This window comes from Labrus mixtus, chromosome 11 (assembly GCF_963584025.1).
Source record: "Labrus mixtus chromosome 11, fLabMix1.1, whole genome shotgun sequence".
Lineage (NCBI taxonomy): Eukaryota > Metazoa > Chordata > Actinopteri > Labriformes > Labridae > Labrus > Labrus mixtus.
Genome location: NC_083622.1, coordinates 25,178,053 through 25,192,368, shown reverse-complemented (window position 1 = coordinate 25,192,368; position 14,316 = coordinate 25,178,053). Strand labels below are relative to the sequence as shown.

At 39.2% G+C, this 14,316-nt stretch overlaps 1 protein-coding gene across 1 annotated transcript in view; it reads left to right on the top strand.

Annotated features, from left to right (window-relative positions):
• Window positions 1–14,316, top strand: part of LOC132984272 (CUB and sushi domain-containing protein 3-like) — a 226,300-nt gene that overhangs the window by 89,164 nt on the left and 122,820 nt on the right. The window contains exons 13-20 of the mRNA XM_061051035.1: window positions 153–335; window positions 1,009–1,335; window positions 1,838–2,032; window positions 2,413–2,551; window positions 3,487–3,674; window positions 7,297–7,485; window positions 9,713–9,829; window positions 12,836–13,051. Coding sequence (XP_060907018.1) covers window positions 153–335; window positions 1,009–1,335; window positions 1,838–2,032; window positions 2,413–2,551; window positions 3,487–3,674; window positions 7,297–7,485; window positions 9,713–9,829; window positions 12,836–13,051 — 1,554 coding nt within the window. The remainder of the gene's footprint in view (window positions 1–152; window positions 336–1,008; window positions 1,336–1,837; window positions 2,033–2,412; window positions 2,552–3,486; window positions 3,675–7,296; window positions 7,486–9,712; window positions 9,830–12,835; window positions 13,052–14,316) is intronic.

The window sequence follows — 14,316 nt, the reverse complement described above, 5'->3', positions numbered from 1 at the left end:
CCTTAACCAGGCTCTCAGCCTGTTCACCTGGACCTTTATAGATAAAGTTGAAGGAAAAAAAGTAGCTCAAAGTACCTGGCTTGACTTAATCCTACTATTTTCCCCTCGTTTTCCTCTTTCCATTCCTCCTTCCTTCCTCCACTCCTCCCCAGAAATTGACAAAGAGAGTTGTGGTGACCCTGGCACACCTCTGTACGGCTTCCAGGAGGGTAGTGGATTTTTAAACGGGAACGTTCTGCGCTTCGAATGCCAGTTTGGATTCGAGCTCATCGGGGAGAGGATGATAACCTGCCAGAACAACAATCAGTGGTCGGCTAATATCCCCATCTGCATATGTGAGTCTGATACATGCTATTTTTCACTACAGAAAATGAAGCAATTACTTTTGTGCTTGGAAAGTTCACAATGACACTAAGCTATCAGAGGATTAATTACAGTGTTGTTAAATGACCATGCAGTGAATTGTGGGTAAACAGAAATAGACATACAGTAAAGTGGAGAGTTGGTAGCACATGGTTGTTTTATTTATTCGTGGGTTAAGAAGAAAGAGAAGAAGGAAGGGTTTACAATGTTTTCCTATGCATACTATTGGGAAGGAAAAAGTTTTTATACTACTGTATACTGTCTCCTCCTGAGAGCCTCACTATGGCTCACATTTATCCATAACAAGAAACTTTTGTTTAGCATAGCTGTGTCCATAGGGACAGTGTGCAGTATTCCTCTATACTGTTGTATGGCTGTATTTTTTTACACTTCTCTGCTCCATCCCTCTTACAGTTTCATGTTTCTCTAACTACTCAGCACCCATGGGAGCAGTGCTATGTTGTGATTGCTGAGCTAGTTATACGGTGCTGACATTGTTCTATATTTTGTGCCTGATCCTGTCATGGCACAATCCACAGTGTAGACAGTCACATGACCTGTGAAAGTTGCTGGACAACAAATTGCCTCACCTGGGGATTTTTACCTTTTTTAATCATAATATTTCTTACCCCCTGTATCACACAGTCCCCTGCTTCTCCAACTTCACCGCTCCAATGGGGACGGTTTTGTCTCCTGACTACCCAGAGGGCTACGGAAACAACCTGAACTGCGTGTGGCTGATTATCTCTGAGTCTGGCACCAGAATCCACCTGGCCTTCAACGATTTTGACCTAGAGCCTCCTTACGACTTCCTCACTATCAAAGATGGGGATCAGTCGGGTGCCACAATACTGGGGCGCTTCTCAGGGGCCGAAGTTCCATCTCACTTGACGTCCAACAGCAACGTGCTGCAGCTGGAGTTTCAGGCTGATCACTCTATGTCTGGGAGAGGGTTCAACATCACGTATAGCAGTAAGAGACTGTTGATTTTATTTTATAACATCATATCAAGCTACAAATGTAGAAACAATGATTGCATGAACAGTTCCCTTTTTACATCTAAAAAATTAATGAGAAAAATGGATCATGTAGAGTAAAATACAAACTAAACAGTAAGTGACAAAATTTATTCCTACCCTCTAGTGCTTCTTAAACGAATGCTTAAACTTTAAGTAAAAATGTTCCCTCAGGGCAGCTTAAGTGCCTTAGTGCATACAGTTCCAACCTCCTGTACCTCATTGCCTAAAACAAGGCCACCGTAATTCTTTTTTTCCTGGCGGCGTCACAACAAGCTCCAAAGACAAAGGCTGTTGTCACCCTCAGGTGTACAGAACAGACCTCTGTTAGGTTGTTTTCTCTCTCCTATGGACAGCTACATCCATTTCCCTTATCTACCTCTTTCTCAAAGACCACATTTCTCATTCACACAGGACCGTTTGTCACCAGATCTTGTTCTCTTTCTTCTCATTACAAGCATTTGGGCGTAATGAGTGCCCTGACCCTGGCATACCGTTGAATGCCAGGCGCTTTGGGGATAATTTCCAGCTGGGAAGCTCCATCTCAGTGGTTTGTGAGGAGGGCTTTATCAAGACGCAGGGGGCTGACACCATCACATGCCATCTGGAGGAAGGCAAAGTTATGTGGAGCGGACTCATCCCCAAATGTGAAGGTACTCAAATAAATGATCTAATCATTGTGATGATGTTGTGGGACAGATATGTCAGTTATAGATTTAGAAAGAGAAAATGAGAGAGGGACTGTTGTTTAGAAAACTGAGTGGGTTATGTGGAACATTCAGTTCACCCAAACTGGGTTGCTTTTATCTCGTATTATTTTCAGGTTTTTGTGTAAGCTAAGCCCTATGGTGACTCATCTTATATTTATTTTCTTTCTGTGTTTTTTATGTGGGTACAAAAAGATTACTGTGTGATATCATCTTAAAAAAAAAACAGCTTTTATAGTTGTATTTTTCTTCTCTCTATTTGTAACCCTAACTTATCTTTTTCCTCTCCATCCCTCCCACCGTCCTCCATCTCCCTGCTCCACCAGCTCCTTGCGGGGGCCACTACTCTGGGCCGTCAGGTGTCATCCTGTCCCCGGGGTGGCCAGGCTACTACAAAGACTCCCTGAGTTGTGAGTGGGTCATTGAGGCTGAGCCGGGAACCTCCATCAAGATCAGCTTTGACAGGTTTGTATGACAAATGGAACAACTCAGCCGTGAAACATAGATACACTCTGACACACTCACACAAAGACAACCATATGAGACACAGTCCTGTGTAAGTGTGTATACACACATACTACCATGTCACTGTAAATGTGGGTAATGCTTTACGTATTTAATAACAGACACAGACGTTGGCATATAAACACACATAACGTGTGAAATCCACACTGTACATGTACAAAAACACAGAAGGTGTACCCTTAGCCCTGGGAGCTTTTGTGTTAGAAATAGAAAGTCAGAGGAGGTGGCGCACAATCCTGGACCCAGTTTCCAGAAATGTTGAAAGCCTCAAGTAATTCTTTATCTCGCTGACTGGCTTTCTCTCACTTCCTCTGAAAACTGCAATGAAAATAAAGACATAGTCTGGCTTTCAGATCTTTATTATGTACAATTCAAAAGAAACAATAAATGTATTTGATATCAATGTTCTTCAGGTGCAGACACGCTCCTTTGTTACAAAGAATTACTCTGCATGAAAATGTCAAAACCTTTTGCCCATCTTTCTTTAAAGTAGTCAAACGTTTCCTTTGCCCAGTTTAGCAGTTGATGTTGGCAATGATTTTAGAAAATATGATTCTTTGTTTTTTATTGCTGAAAATGTCTTAAGGTTACGTCAACATTATTTATATTATTGATAGTGTTTGTTGATTTGCTGGTTTGATGATGTAGCACCCTAAGGTTGTCAATACAATGTCAGATTTATCTTATACTATTGAAATAATAGGAACATTTGCTGTGCAAGGTACATAATCTCATTTTACTCCCCAGTATAAAACAGTTTGTTTTCTCTGCACGCACAGCAGGTTGAATGGCTTCAAACTGTCTCATCAGTCAGAACAGAAGTTTTGTTTTGTATACTATGCAACTCACTCACTCTGCTTCTTTTTACTTTTAAGGTTTCAGACTGAGCTCAGTTATGACTTCCTGGAAGTGCATGATGGTCCCAACTTACTGTCTCCTCTGGTGGGCTCGTTTAATGGAACCCAAGTCCCCCAGTTTCTCTTCAGCAGCGGTAACTTTCTCTATCTGCTCTTCACCACTGACAACAGTCGATCAAACAGTGGCTTCAAGATCTTTTACGAAGGTGAGAGTACACCACTGTTTCCTGCATGCACAGAAAACGATTACACAGGCTTAGTTATGAATGTAAAGGTTTTAAGGATGTTTCACATATATTCATGGTACTTTTCACAGCATTTTCCAAAAAACAAGATCTCTGTAATAAAGGGGAATAAAGATACAAAAGACCAAGTATGCAAAAACAACATAAAAATTTCTGCCTATCTTGTAATATGTGAAATTGCATAACTATTTGTCAAAAAGTTGATTATGTGTTTCGGGTGAGTTGCAATTACAAGAGCACCAGTTCAATGAGTGTTTTGAAAAAAAGGAGAAATTATTCCTATTTGTTAACAGGTTACAAAATTCAAGAGTGGGACTACATAAAACATTACTTACTTTAGAGGGAGACTAAGGTCACCACTGCTATTGAAAGTACCAATTAATGGGAATTTGTAAGAAAACATCATATTATTATTTCAGCCTAGCAGTGGTTTGAAAACCACACTGTTTGCAAGGCACTAGACACGTTAATACGGAGAGAAATATTCCGATATTTACCCGTATAACAGAATATTATGTATAAGCCACTGCCATGTAACAAGAATGTTACATCTTCAACATTTTCAAAGCTCATACGAGACATCATGTTTTTGTACATTACAGCAAACTTGTTTTTGACAGAAAGATTTAGATTTTTCAGAATAAGGTCAATAGTCAGATTATTGCTTTTCCATGTAAAGTTGGCTGTTGTTGGCAGAGGTTAGGGAATGGCTCCTGGGTCAAAAAGCATAACTTCAATACAAAGTCTGCTGCTTAGCTCTATCAGTCCTGATCTTTAATTATTATTTTGCCCTTAAAACATCAACCAACAGTGATGGTGGGTGGCAGAAATTTCAATAAAATTGTTCAAGGCTAAGAACAGCTCTTACTCCCAGTCCCCAGATTCACTTTTACCATCCTAACAGAAGGATCTGCCAACAGATGCAACAGTGGCACCAAGTTTAAAGATCTAAGTTTGAGGGGGAAGGCTTCCTTCAAGTGCAAATGATATGAGGGCATGGGACGGGAACTACCAGCATTTAGAGTTATATAATTAAATGAGTAACTACCGTCTGGGTAAAATCATCTGCTCTCAAGGGAGTTCAGTTATTAACATTCTATTTTCTTTCCACATCATTATTCGTGAAGTAATACTCTTTGAAAAATCTAGTCGAAAAATAATTTTGACGCATTGTGATCTATTTTCACGATTGTTTGCACTGGCACCATTACCCCTGTCAGTCAGATGTGATTCATAAGACAGAGTTTGTGATTATGTCTGTGTTATTGACTGAAAGCAGACCACAAGTGCCTTTGTCTTATTATGTTTCTCTCTCAAGTGCATTTCTCTTTAGTTGATGAGGCTATCGAAAAGCAATAACAGTAAGATCATATTAGCTTCTTCCATTGCAATTTAGGGCATATCTTATTGCTGAAATGCTTCAGGGAAACCCAGCCTAGTTCATTTGTAAAATTGGTCTTACAAGTGGGGCTGTAGTGAATTAATCTTTGTATAAACTGAAGCATGGAAACACTGCTCCATATCCTCTGTATCGAATCTATAAATCAGATGTATTTGGTTTCCAAAAAACAATCTATAAAATCAAGTGAATGCCCACAAAATCCAAAGCATAATTTCCGTAATTTCCTATTTTTTTCCACTTTTGCATCATTTTTCCCACAGCTATTATCAATCAGTGCTCCACTTGTTCAACAATGTGTTTGCTTTCTAAAAATATCAAGTATTACTCAAGGAGAGCTAGACACGTTTTCTACAGAGGCATGGCTGTACAATAGAAGAAACATTAGTCTTGGATATTTTACAGGTTGTTAATGTTTATGACCTTAATCTTTGGTTTACTAACCAGAATAATACCGTGTTACACCGCTAACTCTTTCATTTCTGCTGATAATTCTGTACCACATGGCCTAAAGTGTATTCTGTCAGCCATAAAGTAAAACTACATTCTTCAAACAAATGTATTACAGTGGGTTATTGAACCTTTTCAGGCTGCACTTGCTGTGAGTGTGTGTCCCCAGTGCTGTTTGACTCGACAGTGGGTGCAGTTTAACATAAATTTCACATTGTGTGTGGTACCTTTGAAGGCACTTCATGCTGTGCTCACAGTCACTGATGCCAGAAAACCTAAAATGAACTGAATTGATTTGCTAACATATAAAAGAGACATTTGGCCGGGTCAAGCACCTGAAAACTAAGACGCCTCCTGAAAGAGGAGAGATGACAGCTTGGTTCACATTGCTGCTCTCCATCTGTTCTGTATTAGCAGCACTCTTCTGTTACTGATATGCTGCTATTCAAATGTCTGGTTACATGCGTATGTATTGGCTGCTCTTATAGGTACTCTGGAAACATCATAGATTACAAGATTCATTGACAGAAAGACCACAGACATGTCCTCTGCTTTTTCATGTTCTTATATACAAAAAAAACTTAAGAAAACAAATGTCCTGGTAATGCTAAATGCTAATTTAGAACAGACTACCTCCTGATGACCTGATAACGGCTTACACCACTGTTGTCAGTCAACATCTAAAATATGCATAATTTTAGTGCATGGAAAGCAGCCCCACTCGGAGGGTATCCAGACAGCAGTCCTTGAAATCACAGAGAAAACAGGGTTATCTCTTTGCAGCTGGCAGCCCTGAAGATTAAAAAGGAGCTGGCACTACTGCGCAAACAGCTAATTCTGAGAGAAAAACTGCAGGACAAAAATGTTACCACAAACCCCAGAATTGCGTGTGTAGAACAGAAGCAAGTATATTTGTTCACTAAGGTCATTACCCAATTCTCTTTACCCTATGACACTACTGGCGTGTACTATTCCTCACCACTGAGAACATTGACCTCCTACAATCAACCTGACTTAAACAACTTTAAAAGTATGAAGATTAAACATTGTTTCAATGCAAGAGGCATCAACAACTCCATCAGGTTATTTAGAGAGAAACGGTCGTATTTCGCAGGCAATGTAGAGGCACAGTTTTTCAAAGTATTCATTGTGTTTCATTCAAAAACAGCCTTTGCCACTGCCAGAAATGTTTTACTTTTTTCTCTGCAGTGTCTTTTGTTCATTGAGGAAACATAGTTTTTAGTTAAAATAACATTTAAATTGAATCCCTTTTGACAGACTTATGTTCTTTATTATGGATATGAACCCTGACCTGTCAGTGTTGTGCTTATTGAAAAAACAAAACAAAAAAAAACATTTTGTACAAAAGTGGCTTTCAAATGTTAATTTTTGTTCAAATTGAATTAGCAGTTCATGTTTCATGAATGCTGTCTGACCTTGGTATACCTCTGTTACTTAAAAGGTCTATTTCATTAGCATAAGAATAAGCAGACCCTCTCAATCGTATAAGAGATGAACAACATTTGGAAAGCTACATGAGAGAACATAAAAAACTGTATACATAGTCTTTACTTTTTCATTATCAGTCACACAGGTTAGCATATACACTAGTCCATACAGTTTGTGAAAAAACATGACTTCATATAAAAATGTAATATAACTGAAAGCAAAAACCTTTCTCTACATACATACACAACATAAACAAGTAATCCCCGTTTAATTGCATTTCTCCAGTGGTCACGTTGGACACATACTCCTGTATGGATCCTGGTATTCCAGTGAATGGTGCACGGTTGAGCCATGACCTGTCAATCGGCTCCACGGTGTCCTTTCAGTGCGAGCTGGGCTACAGGCTGAGCCATGAGGAGCCTCTGGTTTGTGAGAAAAACCATTTCTGGAGCCACCCACTGCCCACCTGTGATGGTGAGTACATAAATGTTACATTTGTTTCACTATGTGTTCCAGCATAGGTGTCACTCACACCCAGAAATGCATGATGCAACATTTTTGTTTTGAGAAAATGCTAATCCTTTAATATTTAATACTGGTTTAATACCGCTTTGGTTATATTATTGTTAGACAGCATATGAAATGATGTGATCCTTTTGGAAATGACAGGTAAATACAAAGACCAACCTTTTGGCCTGAAATCATTCTAACATATATGTCTAGTTTCACATAAAAGATATATATTGACCCAGTTATGACTCAAATGTAATAGTTGAAATGTATTCATTAGGATATAATTATTTGGAGAAAACAGCCTCAAATAGGAGGTAAAGACTGTTGCTTTAAGTACGGTAAATAGATTTTTCTGAAGGTAACAAGGTTCTTACACCGGCTGCTTCCTATGTTGCATCTTTTCCTACACAAATGCTGCATTAACACAAATGTACAAAAACATTCACGGACTTGTTGGCAAAGGTAAAAACAACACTAGTATATGTGGCTGAGTAGCCCACAGCTGATCTGACTAACCAAACAGACGCTTGTCAGTTTGCTTTTTATTCAACAAGAATACCTTGTCCTTGTGAACAAATAACTTGGGGTGTTATGAATCATGTAATACTGAAGACAGATTATACTCAACTTCAAAGTACAAAGGTTCAGCAAGATTCCTGATGATTTTTGTAACTCGCATCATCTCTTGGCTGTGTTCGCACATTTTGGCTCTTTGTGCAGCCTGAAAGCACACTCAAGGACAACGGTGGTAATTATTGAAGCCGGGTAAAAGCCAGAAATGATGTGTTCTAGTCACAGATCACTCAGTGCAAAGAATGAAACGAGTTAAAACACACGCGATGGTCAGCGGAGAGCTCCATATCGTGCATGTAAAACAGTGTCATGTTGTACTTCAGTCCGTGCTTGAAAAATCATGTCATGTCTTGGAGACTTCTTGCCAAGGTGTGTGCCAAACTGGTGCCAAACGCCTTGGCTCTGTGCCAATGAAGCCTCTAAAGTAGATCGTTTGCCGAGCATACTCATCCACTTTTAATGACTTTATGTAATTTCCGTTCATTAATAAAATATGCAATATAATTTTGTTGGTGGGTAAGGATCCATGCCTTGATGTGTTGTGCTCGTTGGAGGGCCCAAGGGTGGAAGGAGAGAGGATAAGAGGGTAGCGGGTGTGTGCAGCTGTGGAGCCTCAGGCATCCCAGTGATCCTCCAAAACATCTTCTGACATTCAGAACTTTGAAAATATGTGCATGCACAAAAGTTCTACTTCTAATATTTGTTAGCAATCGCTATTTTGAGGAAGGCATCTGAGAATTCTGAACGTCACTTTTAGGGCAAACACAAACACACACACAAACACAGGCACACACAAACACACATGACATACTTACACAGAGACGCACAGACACACACAAATGCACAAACATACACTTCAGGAAAGTAGGTAAAAGAAAACAAAGCTTGTCAGATTTTATAAATGCTTTATTTAAAAAGGAGTGCCCTTTATGGGAAATGACCTTTTAGTTGAAACACAATGACAGCATGAGAAAACGGTTGCTGGTTTGAACAATATCCAATTAGACGAGTTAACCTTCAGACGGATCGGGCATTAACCTCCGGGTCCTCAGCAGCCAATCAGTGCAGAGATTTATCTAAACTATTTCTGATGAGATAAGCAGCTTTCAGGTTTTATTGGACATCACAATTGTCACAAATGAGCTGAGAGTTCAATGAACTGAGGCGGCAACACTCCCATCACCTTAGCTAGTGGATTATTTTTGAGCTGTCACAACCAAAATAAACCAACATACCGTAATATGTTGAAAATGGCCATGTCAGAATACATGCATATCGGCTAAATCTGCTTTCAAATCACAAATCACAAGAACTGATAGTGCCTTTCCGTTTTAGATACCATAGGAAAGAGAAAAAATGGATGGATAGCTGAAATAATGAATAATTTATTGTGCTGGCAGTAGGACCGGTTTGAAGGAAGTGAGAGGAAAAAAAAACCTTGTGTTGGCAGAATTACAGGTACTCGTAAAAATAGCAGGACAGGATGTAATATGTCTTGAATGCATTATTCATTTAAATAACTCCTTTGTATGCAGGTGAAGGATTTATTGGTTCATTTACAATCTTCTTTTTTTTCTGCAACAGTTATCAGTCATTATCTCCTCTTTCTGTTCAGCATCGTGTGGAGGGGATATCAGGGGACCTGCAGGAATCATCTTATCGCCTGGCTATCCAGAGCTGTATCCTAACTCGCTGAACTGTACGTGGACGGTAGAAGTGAGCCATGGAAAAGGTAAGAAAGATAATCCTACCTCTCCTAACCCCAAAAGTATGCAAACAATTCAAACTTAATTACACATTCTCTTTTGGATAAGGAACTGTTCATTAAAAAAGCAGAGAGTTTTTGAACAGTCACATGCTACACCTTAGTGACAGCACATTTTTATAGTCCTTACCATAGTCGCAGCCTCAGCAGGCCTGACATTTGCCAAATTATAAACGATTAATTAACACGACATCCTTTTACCACGGATTCCAAGAACATTACAGGGATTTATGATTATAAAATTAGCATGTGCAGCATATTTAACTTGAGTAAAGATCATTTTAATTCACTGACTTTAGTCAACTTTGGCAACTGGCCAGAATGATATTCAGAGGGAGATCACCTTCTGAAAAATGAACTGTGGAATTCCCTTTTTAGAGGAGGTTGTGCTTTCTGGGAATTCAGTTACATTTGCCATTCTTTATCAGCACTTCTCACTTACCTCACATTTTTTAGCTGAGCTTAAAATATTCCTCACTTTGATAACTAATACACTGTTAGAAAGATATTTCATTTGGTCCTTTTTTACACATTTAATAACCAGCTCAAACCATTCTCTGGTTCACCCGGTAAGAGATGACAGCTATCTCAGTTTTATTCACATATTATTTGTCATTTAATTGGTTTAACTTCCTTATCACAGCACTTACAGTCAGCGTTCTGATCAGAAACCAGTTCTTTGAGACATTCCTGCTCTTTTGAAAAGTAAACTGAGCTTACCTGTATGTTACAGGTGTTTAACATCGTGTTTCTCGTTATTCCTCTCAGCGCAGTACAGTGCAACATCAATAGATTCACTAAGCCCTCCTGAATGTAACTTAGTCAATCATTTCTTGATTTAAGTGCATTGTTTGCACTAATTTTGCACTAGTTTTTTTCTTTATATTAATTTAGTTTTTGTTAGAACACTAAGCTCACAGCAGATTCCCACAGACAACATTATTAGGTTCATTTTGTACAAACCTTCTTGTACATTGTTATCATTCTTTGAAGGCAAAAGCACCTAAAACTGAAAACTAGTAAACCAACCCAATTAATGAAAAGTTGATAGATTTGACTGACCATAGTCAACTGCAACACTAAGTTTAACAAGGTGATCAACAGATAGTGTGGAGCAATTAGCGCCTCATGTTCTCTCATATAAAAGGTTTAACGTGAAGGGAAGGACGACACTGATCTCACTTATAACCTCATGACATGTTGGACTATTTTTTAAATAATATAAGAGCCTTTACAAATCTGCTGCTTTTCTAACCATTTGGGTTCAGCCTACAGAATATGATTTAAAAAGGCAACATGTAACAAATCACACAATCTAAGTACAAACGAAGTCCTAGAATCCCAATTTCTATCGGCTATCGTGTGACACAAATATAGCCTCTGGAAGCCTCGGCTTACTTTTAGTGGCTTCTGGTGTAGCCAGCATTTAAGGATAAAGGAGTTCCTTTTTGGTGCATTGTCTTTATTTACAGTCCAACTAGCAACCTGATGAGCATGAATGAAGCTGGTGTTGAAAAGTGATGTCTAATGGTGGAATGTAAACTGCACTACCATAAAGACGTCTGTTTAGAGACATTAAAGCTTAATCTTTTATGTTAGGAAAAATCTGTACAGAGACATTACATTTTATACAGTAGGCTAGACTTTCTGATCAGCTACGTCTTTATAAAGGTATAAACTAATCTTCATAGTGTTGTTTAGGTTCAAAGAACAATGTTCCCTTTATCGGACAATGGAAAGTTTAAACTCTGAAAGGTTTCTTCTTTAGTAAGTTCAAGTCAGTCCTCTTTTTAGTACCTTCAGGGTCGGGTTAATAAGTCAACTCAAACTATACTTTAGTAAACTGTACAAGTGTCCAACATAAAGATTTAGTTTACATCGTTTCCAATGCATCATCAAATATTTCTCTGTTCTACATAAAATACGGGTAAAGTCTCTGCTCTGATTCAGAAATGTTAATGTAAAGACAGGTTGTGAATCTTTTGGGTAAGTTTTTATCTTGTTACTGTTGACCACGAGACAAATTAATCTTTGGGGATAGTAGCGATGTAACTTAGCTACTTAATTATCCGCCTTCATTATCTACTATATTAAAAAATGTGATGTTCCATCAGCCCACTCTTGGGATGGCTCTTTATTAATTGATCATTTGCCTTTACCCTCTGTAATTTAATTACTGCTTAAAGGGGCCCAATCAATCATTTCATTTGTTATTTATAGTATAACCATTTGGGACTTTAGCTTTCAAGTGAGCAACAAATTGTGGAGGATATTATAGTGATATTTGTGCAGATTCCACAGATGGCACTAAAATGGCAGCACTTATTGTACTGAAAAGCAGCCAACTGGCCATCATGTATGGAATAAAGATGTTGTCAGTGGGTCTGAGTTTCAGTATAAAAACATAGAAGCAGGGTGTACAGAGTTAGATCGTGTTTTGAAACCTTAAAATAGAATAACAGTCTGCTGAGATAAAATGTAAATCATCATCATCATCAGATCTTTATCTTTAGTGTGTTCCTTCAAATGTAGGATCCTCACTTGTTCACTTTTTCTCATATGATAATTAAGTGGGATTCACATTTGTACGCTCATTTCAGTGCTGCGGCCCAGATTAAAGCATTTTATCATTTAATGAATAGAAAATGTGTTGTGTCAAGGAGGTTTCAGAGATCTAAATTTGTAATAAATGTAGTCTCTTTTTAATTGGTTCAGTGACATTGGAAAAATTAGGATGAAATTAGGATTTAAAGCAGACATAATCAGTCTGAGGGAGTTGCCTAAAATCTCGGTCTGTGTCCTACAAAATAAACAGCCAATCCAGTTATTAACCTTATGGGTCAGTGTTAACATGGTTGTCAAATCAATGCATAATGCATATTCTGTCCAAAGCTTTTTCCACATCTCTATCAGTGTTCTTTGTATTTTCCAGGGAAACTTCTAACATCTGTCTTTCTTATTTCCTCCTCTAAGGTGTTCAATTCACTTTTCACACCTTCCACCTCGAGGATCACCATGACTACCTCCTGATAACAGAAAACGGCAGCTTTGCCCAGCCGCTGGCTCGACTCACCGGCTCAGAGAGGCCTGCCCCGGTAAATGCTGGCCTGTACGGGAACTTCAAGGCCCAGCTACGCTTCATTTCTGACTTCTCTATATCGCTACAGGGATTCAATATCTCCTTCTCAGGTAAGATTGCATACCGGGAGCTATCTGTAGGAGGCAGGATGGGAAGAGTATTTGTACTGTAGGTGTGTGGACAGGATGGGAAGAGGAGTTTTTGAACAGGAAAGTGGATGGGTTTTGTGTAGAAGGCAGATAGTAGGTGGTTGATTGAGTTGTGAAGTAGAAGGGGTAGAAAGCAAAAGAGAGACACTGTGACAGACAGAGAGACAGAGACCCTTCAATAATGAGTTCAAAAGAGCTAAGCCTCTCTAAAGCGTGCATAAAGAAACATGTGAGAAGTGATTTGATGCTCAGAATGGGAGGAGGCTTAAGGTGGCCCATGTCTCAGGCTGTGCGGATCAGAGAAGGATAATTAAGAGACAAGGAGGTCACGCAGGTAGCGGGTGTTCGACCGTGATGTGAATGATCATCAAAGCGTCCCATGTGGGTCAGTATCCTCAAGACTGCAGAGACACAGGGGGAAGAGCAGTGTATGGAAATAATGGGCCCCCCATGCAGGGACCAAGGACTGGAGAAATAGAGAGTGAGAGGTGGTGATGGAGGCTTAGGATGGGAGATGAGAGAGAGAGAGAGAGATGAGACAGATGGTGATAATGAGTGAGTGGGGTTGATGGAGAGGGCGGAGAGAGAGCGAGAGAGTCAGATAAGGTAAAGCAGGAAAAGTGGAGAATGAGAAGGTCTGCTTCATGAGCTTTCTGGCTAAATGTTTGCCTGCTGTTCACTGACGTGAAGCATAACTTATGCAGTCATGAATATTCAAACATTTCGTTAGCGAGTGTATGTGTGTGTCTTTGCAAACTCTGTAATTAGCATCTATAGATTTCCTGATAAGAATTAATTTTCTAACCTTTCATGTCCTTTGATGGAATCTCACCAATGCTGTTAGGCCACATCGTACAGTAGGGCACTGCTCTGCTGTTATATTTATAATATTTCTGCATTCTGGCAAATACAGAGCGCGAGACGAATGTTGCAAGGAGTTTTTTTTCTTATCAGGCAGCCTTGTGTTGCAACTTCATCTCAAGTGATAAGGCCACCAACAGGCCCATGATTAAAACTTTTTCAGATTTTAGGGAGCCCATCCTTCATCCAGACAACCATGGCTTCAAACTTTTGGCATTTATCCTAACCTGATGGAGTGTTCTTGAGCAAAGATGTTCATCGCCCCATGTAGGATTTGGCTTTCTTTGGCTGAACGTGCACTTTAAGTTTCTCTGCAGAGAACAGAGAACAGACTGATTTTTCTCATGGTTTTAATCTTTCATATT